We start from the raw sequence: 13,665 nt of genomic DNA, 5'->3' as shown, positions 1-13,665 counted from the left end.
AAAATATGGTGGAAAAGTTACAGTCATATTTATCTGTACTATTTTTTCCTACTAGGTTTAATATGGAATATCACTGCGCATAGCTTTGGCAATATATACAAATGCGCCCAAACGCTATAATGCTTTAAAATTCTCAAAATATGCTACTTTTTTCCAGCGCCAAATTCAATAACTTTAACTGCATATTCTGCACTATTAACACTTAAACACGAAAATTCCCACATTTGACCAATTTTGGAAGAAAATTACCTTTTTCCCACAGAGCCTTAAACCTTACCAAAATTTCCCACACATTGGCAAGTGACACCAAGGATGATGGAGATAAGGAAGTTTCGTGTAAGGCTATAACTCCGGTCGCCCAAAAATCCCGTATTCGGCGTGGATGTGCATGTGCGCACGCGCCGCGCTTTTCTCGCGCATCGTGCTGAGGAGAGGCGGCACTACCGGTTTCCTGCGCACTTCAAACTAACGCCGATTATAAGTCATGTGACCTGCTACATTTCGTGAAGAGACATTCCTATACTGACCAAACTACCCTATCTCCATATTCCTTGGTGACACTAAGCATTCTGAGATGGCTCTATTTAATTTGAACACCATTTGAAAGTACAACGCGGATTGCAGCCGTTTCAAAGCAAAATTACTGGTTTTGACGCAGTCCTGTCATTCATTAAAGGGGCTGGTCGGAGCTGTTGGGGTGAAGGGGGGGGGTCGTACTGTTGGTTAGCATATTGCTTACCCACCCACCGCGACGGTGACGCCATTCCTTATGGCCAAAAAGCTGGGTGTTTTCCCCCTGAACTAAGGGCGGTCTCCCCCCAAACAGCGCCGGTGAGCCCCTTTAACCATAGTAGCGTATGCTGCAATTTTTCCACTGTTGCTTATTAACGGGTTCAACTTAATAGAATTAAAAATTATAGCAAAGGTAACATTCTGGCTAATCTTCTACACACCAATTATACCTTGTCAAAAGCAGCAACCAATCAGAACTCGTCTACAAGGGCTGAGCTAAAACTAGCCTTTGCTAAGCTTAGCGGGCTAGTCAACTACAGCCGAGATTTGCTTTAAGAGAAGAAAATCCTTAATGAAAAAACACGGACGGTGACACAACCCGAGAGAACATTGTCACACTAGTGGCGTCATCTTGTTGATGGCGGTTAGGTTTCAAGCAATAGAGCTATCTCAGAAGCCTTATTGTGACGTCACCCATACTATTTGCCCATAAAACTAAATCGGTACCAAACATGGCCGCCCACTGTTAAAGCTAACATCTGAGATAGCTCCGAGGGGTTGGTCATTCATGAAATCCCGTACGCTAACCGTGAAATCCAATTTAAGAAATCCGAAATCAATGCTGATTTCGAAATCAAATAAAAAATCCCAAATTATCAACGAAATCACAAAATCAGTAAAGAAATCATCAAATCAGTAAAAAAAAGTCACAAAATCAACAAAGAAATCACGAAATCAGAAGCAAAATCAGTAAAGAAATCGTGAAATCCATTACGAAATCCAAAATCAAAAGAAATCAAAAAATCCGACGAAATCACGGGGAAAATCTCAAAATCCGAGGATATCACGCGAAATACCTCAAAATCCAACGAAATCAAGGGAAATATCGCAAAATCAGTCGAAATCACGGTAAAAATAGCAAAATCCGACGGAATCACGGGAAAAATCTCAAAATTCGATGAAATCCATTGGATTTTATCGAATTCTAAAATCCGACGAAATCAAACGAAATCCGATGAAATCCGACGAAATCAAACAAAATCCGAAGAAATCAATTTGGATTTCGAAATCCCGTACACTTTTTCCTAAACGTCCGACCCCTCGGATAGCTCTATAGAGATTTTGCTAACAGATGTATTACGTTTATCCATAGCCCACTCGATCACGCGCTCCCCGATAGAAGCTGCATGTGGGCTATGGTTTATCTTAATAGTTCAATATGGAGTCCCTAACTGTTGTAAGTTAATACGAATGTAATATTCACCCAATTAGAGCAGACACTGGGTCAGACCTGACAACATAGTCAAGGGAGTCAAAGGTAACTGTGCTCATCACCTGTTAAGTAAAAATGAATTGTTTTCAATACTAATTCTGTTAAAAAAAACGGAAAGCTATCAATAGAAAAAACACCATAATCTTAACACTATACCAATGAGGTAGATAGAGTTCCAATTCAAATCGGCTTACCGCGAAACACATTGCTTTTATCAAGCACGTTTATCAAAACATGACAGCGCCATCTGTGAGCCTCTAGCGGAACTAATTACAACTTTTACTTATTGCTTATTTGCAATCAGAAACATCGTTATGATTTTTTATTTCATCTATTTATTAGATTAAAAAGGACTAGAGTTTTTATTATTTAACTCGCGTATTTTATTTAACATGTTTAAAAAACTACCTTGACAGCTGTTACACCGAATATAGCAGCAGACAGTAGTAAAAAAGTTCTTCAAATGATTAATAGGGGGCGCCACCCGTATTTGATAAAAATTCAAGCGCGACAAAAAATATCGATCTCGAGATCCCATGCAAGTTGTGACTCTAGATTTAATACATATATTCTATCTCATTGAGTACAGTGGGTTCTATGACCGATTTTGAGTGGAAAATGTTCTATAACATTTTGCCCTGAGGACCACCACCGTATACAAATTATGATTGGAGCTTTTTACGGACCGGACCACCCCTTTAAATTTATTTAAGAAATTAGAAGAGCAATACTAATTAAAGAGTTAGTGCCATAATTTTCGTCATCCACAAACTTAAAATACGAAAAAAATCCTTGAAAAATCTAGTTTATTATAATATGTTTACTTTTGTATTTGGTTTCGTAGAAATTTATAAAATTGCAATCAAAGTTTTGTGTTTGGAAAAGGCCTAACTAAATTTTGTTTCGTTTGATGACGTCACGTAGTAAGGAGAAATTTTCTCTCTTGTTGTCGATCACGTGACGCCTGTTAGTGTCTCAGCGCCGCGTTAAGCCTATTTTATTCAGATTCGCGCGGCATTAGTATACTCGGGAGTCTCGGGCGCGCGCGCTTGGCTTATCCGCGAGATGCCGTGAGTGACGTAGCAAGGAGAAAAACTCGCCAAATATCTTCTCCGCAAATTTGCTTTTGCCCCCAAATTTCAAGTTTTCGAAGTGTTTTTTCTGTGTTTTCCCTCATATTTAAATATTTATTAAGCATATTTTTGGAATCAGAAGAGTTTAAAGTGTTAGTGCCACGTTTTTTGAAAAGTGGCTAATTTTCGTTTTAAAACATCAATTGGGTTATAATAACAGTAGATCCAAAGTAAAAAGTCTTATAGAAATTTATTCATTTTGTAATATGAAAAAGAAAATTGATATTTCACATACCTCATTAAGACGGAATAAATTATAAATATACCCCTGGTGACGTCATAAGAGGTTGACCAGCGCGAGACATTTCATTGCGAGAGCTAAGCCTAGTTTTTAAACATCGCGCGCGCGCGTCAAATTCGATCACCGACTATCAATAAAAAAATAGGACTTGCGGAGTCGCGGTTCACGCGCGCTCGAATCGTGACGTCACCAGGGGTATATGAAGTACCGCGAAATTTAACTGTCAAAATAGTTTGAAAAAATTCTGCGAGTAGGTTCCGAAAGCCGGGGTTTTAATAATATTTGGAAAATTATAATGCATTATATAAATAGATATTCTGAATCAGAAAGATTTGATCTTTCAGATGGGAATAAAACCCTTTAGTTTTAAAAATAGCGATTTTTGGTGACTCTAACACTTTAAACTCTCAAAAAAGTAAGGTTTTCTTTAGATTTGAGATCATTTTTAAATCAGGTCGCTATTCCTTTAAATTAAACACTCTAATGATAACTAATAATAATAACCCGAAGATAAGAGAGATAGAGATAAAGTACAATGACAAAAACTGAAACAAACCTGAGTTTGGCCTCTTTGGAATATGGATGATCCGTGTAATGGTTTATATAAGTCTACTTCACATCTGAGCTCGCGTAGATCAGTTAACAACCTACCATCACATCGAATATTTTCAGTAAATATTAGATCTTTCATTACTTTCTTTATGACAAAATTAATAGCTTCTTGAATAAGAAACGTTTCTGATTCGGGAAAATTTTCTAAAAAAAATGATAGCGACTTCAGTTAACTAGATTTTACTAAGAAGTGATATCCAGTTTATTAGGGAGAAGGTACAAGATTCCTAAGTATTCGCGCGCCAGTCCCAGTCCCCCTTTCAAAATACAAGGGGGGACGTAAAAGGAGGCTGCCCTATTTCGCCTCTCCTCAGTCGGAAAATATGACTGTAATTTTCGTCATTCGCGTCGCGCTGACGTGAGTTTTCAAGAACCAATGAGATATCTCGCTGGTTGTAATTTAGAGGCGGGGATTAACTCCGAACCTATTATACGTTTGGACTGGAGATAAAGCTGGAAATGCGGATGAATGAATTTATACCTTCTCCCTAATTAACTAGATATCACTTCTTGATTTTAATTACCTTTTAGCTTTTCACTGATATCTTGTCTTACATCATTTAGTTCGACATCCCTTGAAATCTATTATGTAAATATACATGTAAATTAGAATATTACAATATAATTTTTACGCGTTAAAACTTACTTTATCGTGATTAAAATTACTGAATACTTCTTTTATTCTGGTTTCTGCTAACCTTTAAAAGGCAAATAAAACGGTCTTCATCAATTCGATCATTTTTCATAATAATAAAGATGCCTTTAGTTTAATCATAAGAAAATAATATATAGCTCCCTATAAGTATGAAACGTAGTACATTTTCATACTACAGCATTTGCTTCCAAATTTGGCGCGCTTACGCTTTTACGCCCCGTGGGAGAAGTTTTGGTACTACGAGTAAAAGGGGGGCGAAACCGCCGCCGCCACCTAAGGTGTCCGCGAATGGCATGATGGGCCGGGGAAATATCGCCGCGCCCGTAGAGACACAAGATGCTCCTTACCTCGTACCAGTGTAGGCGCTAGCCTCGTTCGTCAAAATCTAGCGCCATCTATTAATTTATTATGATAATTTTGACATGTACTTAATCAGTTATAATTATCATAATAATAACGTCTAGACCTTTAACTCTTTAATTACAATATAAAATTTGAGAATTTTCTAAAGAAATAATTCATCTTTTTAACGCCAAAAACTCTTAATAGGTGGCATTAGAAACTTTTTACAAATTTCAATGGAAGAAAATGCTGTTTACATGGCTTAAATGGAGTTTCATACTTATAGGGAGCTATATATTATTTTCTTATGGTTTAATTTAAATGAGTACGAGCTGTTGGCTAGGAACCAATGAATCTGAACTCGTCTCCGAGGGTGGAGCTAATTGGCCTTCTGTAACCTTAGCGGGCAGGTCAACAACAACACTCGATTATGGGGTTATTTAGTGACATACGTTTAAACTAAACCACAGCCTAGACTTTCTTAAGATTGTGGCGCAACTAACTTTTTACTATTAAAGTAATTTGGTGTACTTACGATTTCGCGGCTTCAATAAGGCAGGCATCGGGAACAAAATACTTGGAAACATTTCTCTTGGGTTTACCAAATTCCTTTTGAAAGTTTAAAATACTTCCAATGATCTTTTGATTCTCTTTAACACCCAATTTGATCGCTTTCATTAAATCTTGTTGCAAAATATTTCCAGCACTGCATTCGAGCATAACTTTAACATAAAAAAAATACAATTACAGGGTTGCCAAGGAATTTTCAGAACCAAATTCCCTGACTTTTCCAGGTTTTCCCTGACCTTTTTCTGAGATTTTCCCTGACCCGTTTCTGAGATTTTCCCTGACCCTTTTCTGAGATTTTCCCTGACCTTTTTCTGAGATTTTCCCTGACCTTTTTCTGAGATTTTCCCTGACCTTTTTCTGAGATTTTCCCTGACCTTTTTCTGAGATTTTCCCTGACCTTTTTCTGAGATTTTCCCTGACCTTTTTCTGAGATTTTCCCTGACCTTTTTCTGAGATTTTCCCTGACCTTTTTCTGAGATTTTCCCTGACCTTTTTCTGAGATTTTCCCTGACCTTTTTCTGAGATTTTCCCTGACCTTTTTCTGAGATTTTTCCCTGACCTTTTTCCAGGTTTTCCCTGACCTTTTTCCAGGTTTTCCCTGACCTTTTTCTGAGATTTTCCCTGACCCGTTTCTGAGATTTTCCCTGACCCTTTTCTGAGATTGTCCCTGACCTTTTTCTGAGATTTTCCCTGACCTTTTTCTGAGATTTTCCCTGACCTTTTTCTGAGATTTTCCCTGACCTTTTTCTGAGATTTTCCCTGACCTTTTTCTGAGATTTTCCCTGACCTTTTTCTGAGATTTTCCCTGACCTTTTTCTGAGATTTTCCCTGACCTTTTTCTGAGATTTTCCCTGACCCTTTTCTGAGATTTTCCCTGACCCTTTTCTGAGATTTTCCCTGACCCTTTTCTGAGATTTTCCCTGACCTTTTTCTGAGATTTTCCCTGACCCTTTTCTGAGATTTTCCCTGACCCTTTTCTGATATTTTCCCTGACCCTTTTCTGATATTTTCCCTGACCCTTTTCTGATATTTTCCCTGACCCTTTTCTGAGATTTTCCCTGGCCTTTTTCTGAGATTTTTCCTGGCCTTTTTCTGAGATTTTTCCTGACCATTGAAGTGTAAATGTTTACAGCACGTTTAAAATGCTTATAATTAAATAAACTCTCTACATTAAGTTTTCCAATATATTTGTTGCACCAAAATGATTAAGAATCATTTTATTTAACTATAAATAACAGTCTGAGAGATTTTTGAAGGCATTTACTTTATAAAAGCAATTCTAGACATTTTCAAGGATTGCTCTAGAGTTTTCCGTGTTAAGAGAGGATGAGGAGAAACTTTCATTACTCTTTCAATAAAGACTTATCCCCAGAATTTTTACCCACTAAAATCAAATTCCCTGACTTTGCTGAAATTTTTAAAATTCCCTGACTTTGCTGAAATTTTTAAAATTCCCTGACTTTGCTGAAATTTTTAAAATTCCCTGACTTTGCTGAAATTTTTAAAATTCCCTGACTTTGCTGAAATTTTTAAAATTCCCTGACTTTCCGGCCCATTTTCAAATTCCCTAACTGAATTATATGGGTGCAATTACACGCGAATGATTAGCCGTTCCGTTGTCGTTAATTGCAATGTTTCGGGTCGTGAGATCCAGAAAATAAGTTTAGAGTGTAATACGCGCATTCTTTCAAAATTTTCCAGCGATATTTTAGAGTGACTCTGTTAAGGCATTGTGGGGTTCAAACTATGTTAGTTATTTTATTTAATTTGGCGAAAAAATATGTGTTCAAAATATGACCAAAAGTATATAGATATAAAAACAAAAAGTACAGTTCATTAACAATTCCCTGCCTTTGGCTTTATGCGATGTGTAAACTAAGAAACAAACTACCCTCCTCTCAACCGCCTACACCAACTAACCAATCAGGGAAGAGCTTCTTGACGTCATAGGTTTATAGAAAAAAGTACATGATGCTGGCAATCCAAACGTTTATTTTTGGTACTAGAGCTAGCATCTGCTACTTTATGAACCTATTCGCGGCTTGATCCCTGTGCCACGATTTACACTATTCTGGGATAAAGGGGGGGGGGGCTTCTCAAATCACACGGTGCCAGAAAACTTAAGCGAAGAGTACTTTTGGTTTTTACTTCTATATACTTTTGATAAAATAAACGCAACGTAAGCAGAAAGTTGAAGTGGTGTAATTTAAGTTGGGTTTACGATGCGTATTACCGCGAGGTTGGTCGGACTCTCGTTGTACTTTATACAACCACTAATCAATCTTCTGTCATCACCAAAATTGGGAAGTAAGAGCTGATAATTTTGATAAAAAAAGGGATTCAGACACTCACCCACAGAGGAATGTTCCGCGCTGCTTATAACCAAATTTAAAGAGCTTTGAGACATTTCCTTTCTAGTTGGGTTGATGATTAGTTCATTATCCACCATGCCCACTCTTACAGCTGCCACTGGTCCATTCCAAGGAATATCAGAAAGCGCTAGCGCAGTTGATGCTAAGAGAAATCAGAACCATTATACGTTGATACATACAGGAGATTGAGAAAACCGCTTTCTACCGATCTTGTAAGACTGCCAGTTTCATTCAATTGCCATTAACATTGAGATCAAACGTTATTAAAGGGAAAATGATGATGGCTAGACAATTATTTCTAATCGATATGGATTGAAAAAACAACATCCAAACATTACTGAACTCACTACACTCTTTAGAACACCTTGTATAAAGCGTCACATTATTGAACCCATCCCTCTTAAAGGGGATGCGAATTTACAATTTGATATCATATTTTACCACGAAAGTGGTATTATGTTACACTTTCGAGTCTCTACTTTCAAAATATCAAGTTTTTAATATAATTGAACCAAAGTTTCTATTTTTAAAATCCATTGAAAAATCACGAAAACTCAGCTTCGATATATCAATAATTTAGTCTTGTCGAGCTTGTTCGCCCGTTTGATGACATCACTATGACTTGAGGGGGGAAAAAAGCGCGGGAATCCTATACGCGTCTCGAGCTTCTCGCCAGTCTAAACTCTGGGTCTGATAGCGGAGAGAGTGGCACCATCTGACGTGAAAATATATTTGTGACGTCAGCCTACGGGAAACGATTTAGCCTTTCATAAAAAGGGCATTTCAAATGCAGCATTTTCGAATTCATATTGCCAAATAACCAGAAATCGGAGAATTAAAAGCTTGATACTTTTGAATTCACAGAAATTAATTCTATCTTCATTCCCTTTAAACGAAATATTCTAACTTTGTCATGTTCGTGGAATGAGCCCCTTAACTTTCGATCGCTCGTTAAATTTAAATACACTCTTAATTTTATACTACGAATAATATTTCTTTGCTATTTTAATATAGACCTTGATTGAAAAATAAAAGCAAGATAATTTAATTAACCTAAAACAACTAGATGGCGCAAAGGGAAAAAGAAAAATTGTCCTTCCTCCACTACACACCCCTGTGACATAAGTGTTTGATTTTAATATTGTTTTCCTTACCAGCATTTATACTTAGAATGTCAGGGTCATTAATACCATCCACTGCCAAAAGATTGCAGACAACCTGTTCAAAAATTAAATATAATATCTGATAATCTGAAGTACAGCCAAGACTTTTTGCGAAGACATTTTTGGTACTACATAATATCATAAGCAGATCAACCTCTTAAGTACCCATTTGTGGCTATTCGGTGGTACGTCTCTCATCCCCCTTTCTTTTGGAATTTCCTCCAGCGCAGTAATTACCACCACTTATGCTACCAACGACAGTAGCGCCGCCAGGATTATTTCTCGCGTAGGCACAGCATGATCTAGAGGCCCCTCCCTTTTGTTTTGAAAATTTATCATGCATAATTTTGGAATATATTTCAGGATTTTGACGAATATCTCCATATTTAAAGGGTCTCTAAAGAAGTCGGCGGACCGTTGGAATTTTTTTTTGAAAACGTCGTTATTGACGTCACAATCCCCGGGGGGGTGAGTGTTGTAACGGCTCATGGGGAGAGAGAGAACGCAAGAGGTAACAACCAAAACAACTTTATTAAGATAAGACCGCCATCTGACCGAATGCCCTTTTTCATTGTTAAACTTTGGTATATATGTACAACTTAAAAAAACATGTGACAAGTTAAAAAACGATAACATATTAGTAGGTTATTTTTTTCCATTATTGGAGGAGTTCCAACACCTCCCCTTTTAAGTAAAATTGTAGGACTTCTGGCGGGGATCCATACTGATGCGCTCGGGTATCTTCTTTACTCGTCCGGACCGCCGTACTCCCTCATCCTCGGAGTCTGCGTCTGGTATGTTGAACCGTACATGGCGTTCGGGAGCGGGCACTGTGGTCCCAGCAGGAACTCGATCGGGATTTACTCTTCGGTCAGGGATGGGTAGATCGAATGTGTCCATGAATACGGAGTAGGGATCGTTGTTCAGACGGTGGTAAAGTTGGTTGGCATGGAACTTCTTGTTAGTGGCATCATCCATAAGAACATCATAAACTACGCCTTTGACCGTTTGAATTCTTCCTGGATACCACGTCTTTGACTGGTGTTGCCGAGCATAGACTAGGTCTCCGACTTTGAAGGTGCGTCGTCGAGCCCCATGATGACGGTTGAATTGTCGCTCCATGGTTGGATTACGCTCTGATGACGAAGAGGCCGGAGGATGTAGAAGGTCTAGCTCGGTACGAAGTGTTCGGCCCAAGAAGAGTTCTGCAGGGCTTTTCTGGTCTATACTGTAGTTAGGCGTTGAGCGGTAGGACAGCAGGAAGACGTCTAGCATATACGGGACATCTCCTTCGCCCTTGAGTTTCTCTAATGCCCTCTTGAAGGTGTCCACGAAACGTTCCGCCTGCCCATTGGATTGCGGATGGTACGGCGGGGAGAAGATATGCTGGATCCCTTTTCGGGAACAGAACGAGGCGAAGTCGTGTGAAGCAAACTGGGTTCCGTTATCGCTCACCAGTACTTCCGGATAACCATAGCGTGCGAAAAGGTTGTTCAGGACGGATATGGTGGCGGATGATGTGGTGGTTTTCATGTCGAAAATCTCGGGATACTTGCTATAGGCATCGACGACTATAAGATACTGATGGCCGTTATGGGGACCGGCGTAGTCGATGTGTATCCTCTGCCAGGCCTTCACGGCTTTCGGCCAGGAATGCAACAGAGTCTTGACAGGGAACTTTGCTGCAGAGCGACATTTGGAACATTTCTTCACGTAGTCTTCAATCTGAGCGTCCAGAAAAGGCCAGTAGGCGTGAGCGCGAGCCAAAGATTTCATCCTACTGGTTCCAGGATGTCCTCGGTGAAGTAGTTTCAGGACGGTTGCTCGTAATGGGTAAGGTATTACCACTCTATTCTGTAGAAGCACACAACCCTGCTCGATAGTAAGCAGGTCCTTCCTTCTGTGGAATTGTTCGAGGGTGGTTGCCTCAGGTGTCGCTCGGATATTCTTTAATGTCGGCCACCCATTCCGAATATACCCGACGACCTTCTGTAAGACTGGATCCGCCTGAGCAGAGGATTGAATGTCTTGGAAAGTGACTGGAAGCTGTCGGACTATGGCCTTCACATCGTCTGTGACTTGGAGACTTGCGAGTACGATGTCGTCGTCCGGAGAGGAATGTGACGAGATAAGTCTGGACAGGGCGTCGGCCTGCCCGAAAGAGGTAGTCTTGCGGTATTCTATCTTGAAGTCATAGGCGATAAGAATGAGTGCCCAGCGTTGGAGACGGTTAGCCGTATGGACCGGTATGCCTTTCTTGCTTCCAAAGATTGCTAACAGCGGTTTATGATCCGTGAGCAGAGTAAAACGGCGCCCATAGAGCATTTTGTGGAACTTCTTGACCGCGAAGGTAAGCGCGAGACCTTCCTTCTCGATTTGACTATAGTTCTTCTCCGCTGGGGTCAATGCCCGGGATACATGAGCTACAGCTTGAATTGACCCATCTGGCATGCGATGTTGGAAGACCGCCCCAAGTCCATAATCGGAGGCATCAGCAGCGACAATGATGTCCAGTGTAGGATCATAATGCGTTAAAAGGAGATCTGATTGAAGCGTCATCTTCAGTTCCTCGAAAGCGTGCTGACATTTAGGTGTCCAAGACCAAGTCCGTTTGGATTCCAATAATTCGTCCAGTGGTTGTCTCATGAAACGCATATTATTAACGAAAACCTGGTAATAGTTCACCATTCCCAAAAATGAACGTAATGTTGGCAGGTCAACTGGTGCTGGCATGTGGACAATAGCCTTGATCTTCTCGGGGTCGGGTCGTCGACCAGCGCTATCAATGATAAATCCCAGATATTTTATTTGTGTCATGAATAGTTTACATTTCTCGAGGCGAAGGCGGAATCCATAGTCTTTAATACGGGAGAGTAATTCTTTGAGGTGTTGCTGGTGATCTTCGAAGTTACGGCTGACAATGATTATATCATCGAGGTAAGCTGTTGCGAATTCAAGTCCAGCAAGCATTTGGTCCATTATGGTTTGGAAAATCCCCGGAGCGGATTTCACCCCAAACGGAAGTCTCTGATATTGGAAGTTTCCCAGATGAGTGGAAATGGTACAAAGCGGTTTAGAATCGTCGTCCAGTTCTACTTGTAAGTATGCTTCAGATAGATCCAATTGGGAGAAAAGTTTTCCCCCGTTGAGCGTCGCAAATATGTCTTCCGGCAGCGGTAATGGGTGTTGATTGAGTTCTATGGTCTCATTCAGGCCGGTGGAAAAATCTGCGCAAAGACGGGTAGTGCCGTTAGGTTTCCTTACGCTTACGATTGGTGCTGCCCAATCAGTGTGCTCGACGGCTTTCAGGACATTTGACTCTTCCAGACGTTTGATCTCCATTTCGATAGTTTTGCGGGCGGCAAACGGAACTGGCCTGGCTCTACGGTATACTGGAGTGCTTCCGGGTTTGAGAGTAAGGCGAGCTTTGGCTTTGGTACACAGCCCCAAACCGTCCTCGAAGACATCCGGAAACTCGTTCTTCAGCGTCGCAATGCAGTCTGCTTCTCGTAATCTTTGAGGCGTTCCAGGTGAGGCGGTACAGAGATTGATGGCTTGAGTACCGAGTCGGGAGCATTGTCGTAAGCTATCCAGCAGACCGAAGAAATCCAGGGTTTCCACTCCCAGTAGGTTTAGGGATCCGTCTTTTGCCAAGTAGAAGCTGTGTTGAATTTCTGCTGGTCCCAGTTTAAATTTTGCCGTTGCTTTCCCAAGGAATGTAGTGCTTGATCCATCGAATAGCACTCCTTGCTCGCTGCAGGGGGTTAACTTCGGCTTACCAATTCGTTCGTAAGTCGCCTCATTGATAATGTTGCCTTCCGCTCCACTGTCCAAGTAGAAAACTACGGGAACGTCGTTAACCAAGAATTCCCCCGTTATGAGTTTCGAAGGTCGCATGGAATTCAGGCTGACTGTATTTATCTGGCTTCTATCTGGTTTCCGGTGTCCGGATACTCGTTTCTGATTTTCGCATTGACTAGCAAGGTGACCTGTTCGAGAGCATTTATGGCATTCAGTCTTAGCGTGCGTGCATTCCCTGACCCAGTGCATCTCTCCGCATCGAAAACAGGCGTATGGTGGCGGTTTCGAAGATCGTTGAGATGACTTGGCTCTCCGCTTCTCGGGAGATCTGGAAGGATGCCGTACAGAAGTCTTCCGACGACGGAAGCTGTTGATCGGCGTGGCCTTTGCTTGGAAAACCGTCTGTTCAGTCTTCGTAGCGACGATGGTCAGGACTTCGTCAATGACATTCTTGAGCTCAATGTTGGTCTCGGTATTTAACCGTTGCAGGATTCTGGTTCGTATGGATTCGTCTTCTGGTCTGGACAATCCACATAGGGAAACTAGAATTCCGAATTGATCTTCGGTCAAATCGGAGAAATTGAAGCGCTTTAGAAGTAGTTTAACGCGGTTGAAATACGGGCCATAATCTTCATCCAAGTGACGCTGGATCCGCATTAGGTTGAATCTTTCTATGAAGAGTGTCTGTTTCTTCCCGAAAAGTTTCTTGAGGTTCTCTACTGTCGTTGCATACGAGTAGTCCGTTGGCTCTTTGGGCATACAGGACCGATA

At 40.6% G+C, this 13,665-nt stretch overlaps 1 protein-coding gene across 2 annotated transcripts in view; it reads right to left on the bottom strand.

The window, feature by feature from the left end:
• The window catches only part of PNPase (polyribonucleotide nucleotidyltransferase 1), a 34,976-nt gene that overhangs the window by 13,254 nt on the left and 8,057 nt on the right, over nucleotides 1–13,665 (bottom strand). For both annotated transcript variants that reach the window (XM_089860685.1, XM_089860686.1), the window contains exons 5-11: nucleotides 9,085–9,148; nucleotides 7,911–8,072; nucleotides 5,524–5,710; nucleotides 4,638–4,689; nucleotides 4,516–4,573; nucleotides 3,936–4,135; nucleotides 1,997–2,067 (exon numbers count right to left, since the gene is read on the bottom strand). In XM_089860685.1, coding sequence (XP_089716811.1) covers nucleotides 1,997–2,067; nucleotides 3,936–4,135; nucleotides 4,516–4,573; nucleotides 4,638–4,689; nucleotides 5,524–5,710; nucleotides 7,911–8,072; nucleotides 9,085–9,148 — 794 coding nt within the window. The remainder of the gene's footprint in view (nucleotides 1–1,996; nucleotides 2,068–3,935; nucleotides 4,136–4,515; nucleotides 4,574–4,637; nucleotides 4,690–5,523; nucleotides 5,711–7,910; nucleotides 8,073–9,084; nucleotides 9,149–13,665) is intronic.

The sequence above is a fragment of the Phalangium opilio genome, unplaced genomic scaffold, assembly GCF_054372755.1.
Source record: "Phalangium opilio isolate 3A_F unplaced genomic scaffold, DU_Popi_V2 ptg000011l_1, whole genome shotgun sequence".
In the NCBI taxonomy this organism is placed as follows: domain Eukaryota; kingdom Metazoa; phylum Arthropoda; class Arachnida; order Opiliones; family Phalangiidae; genus Phalangium; species Phalangium opilio.
This window is presented reverse-complemented; position numbering and strand designations above follow the sequence as displayed.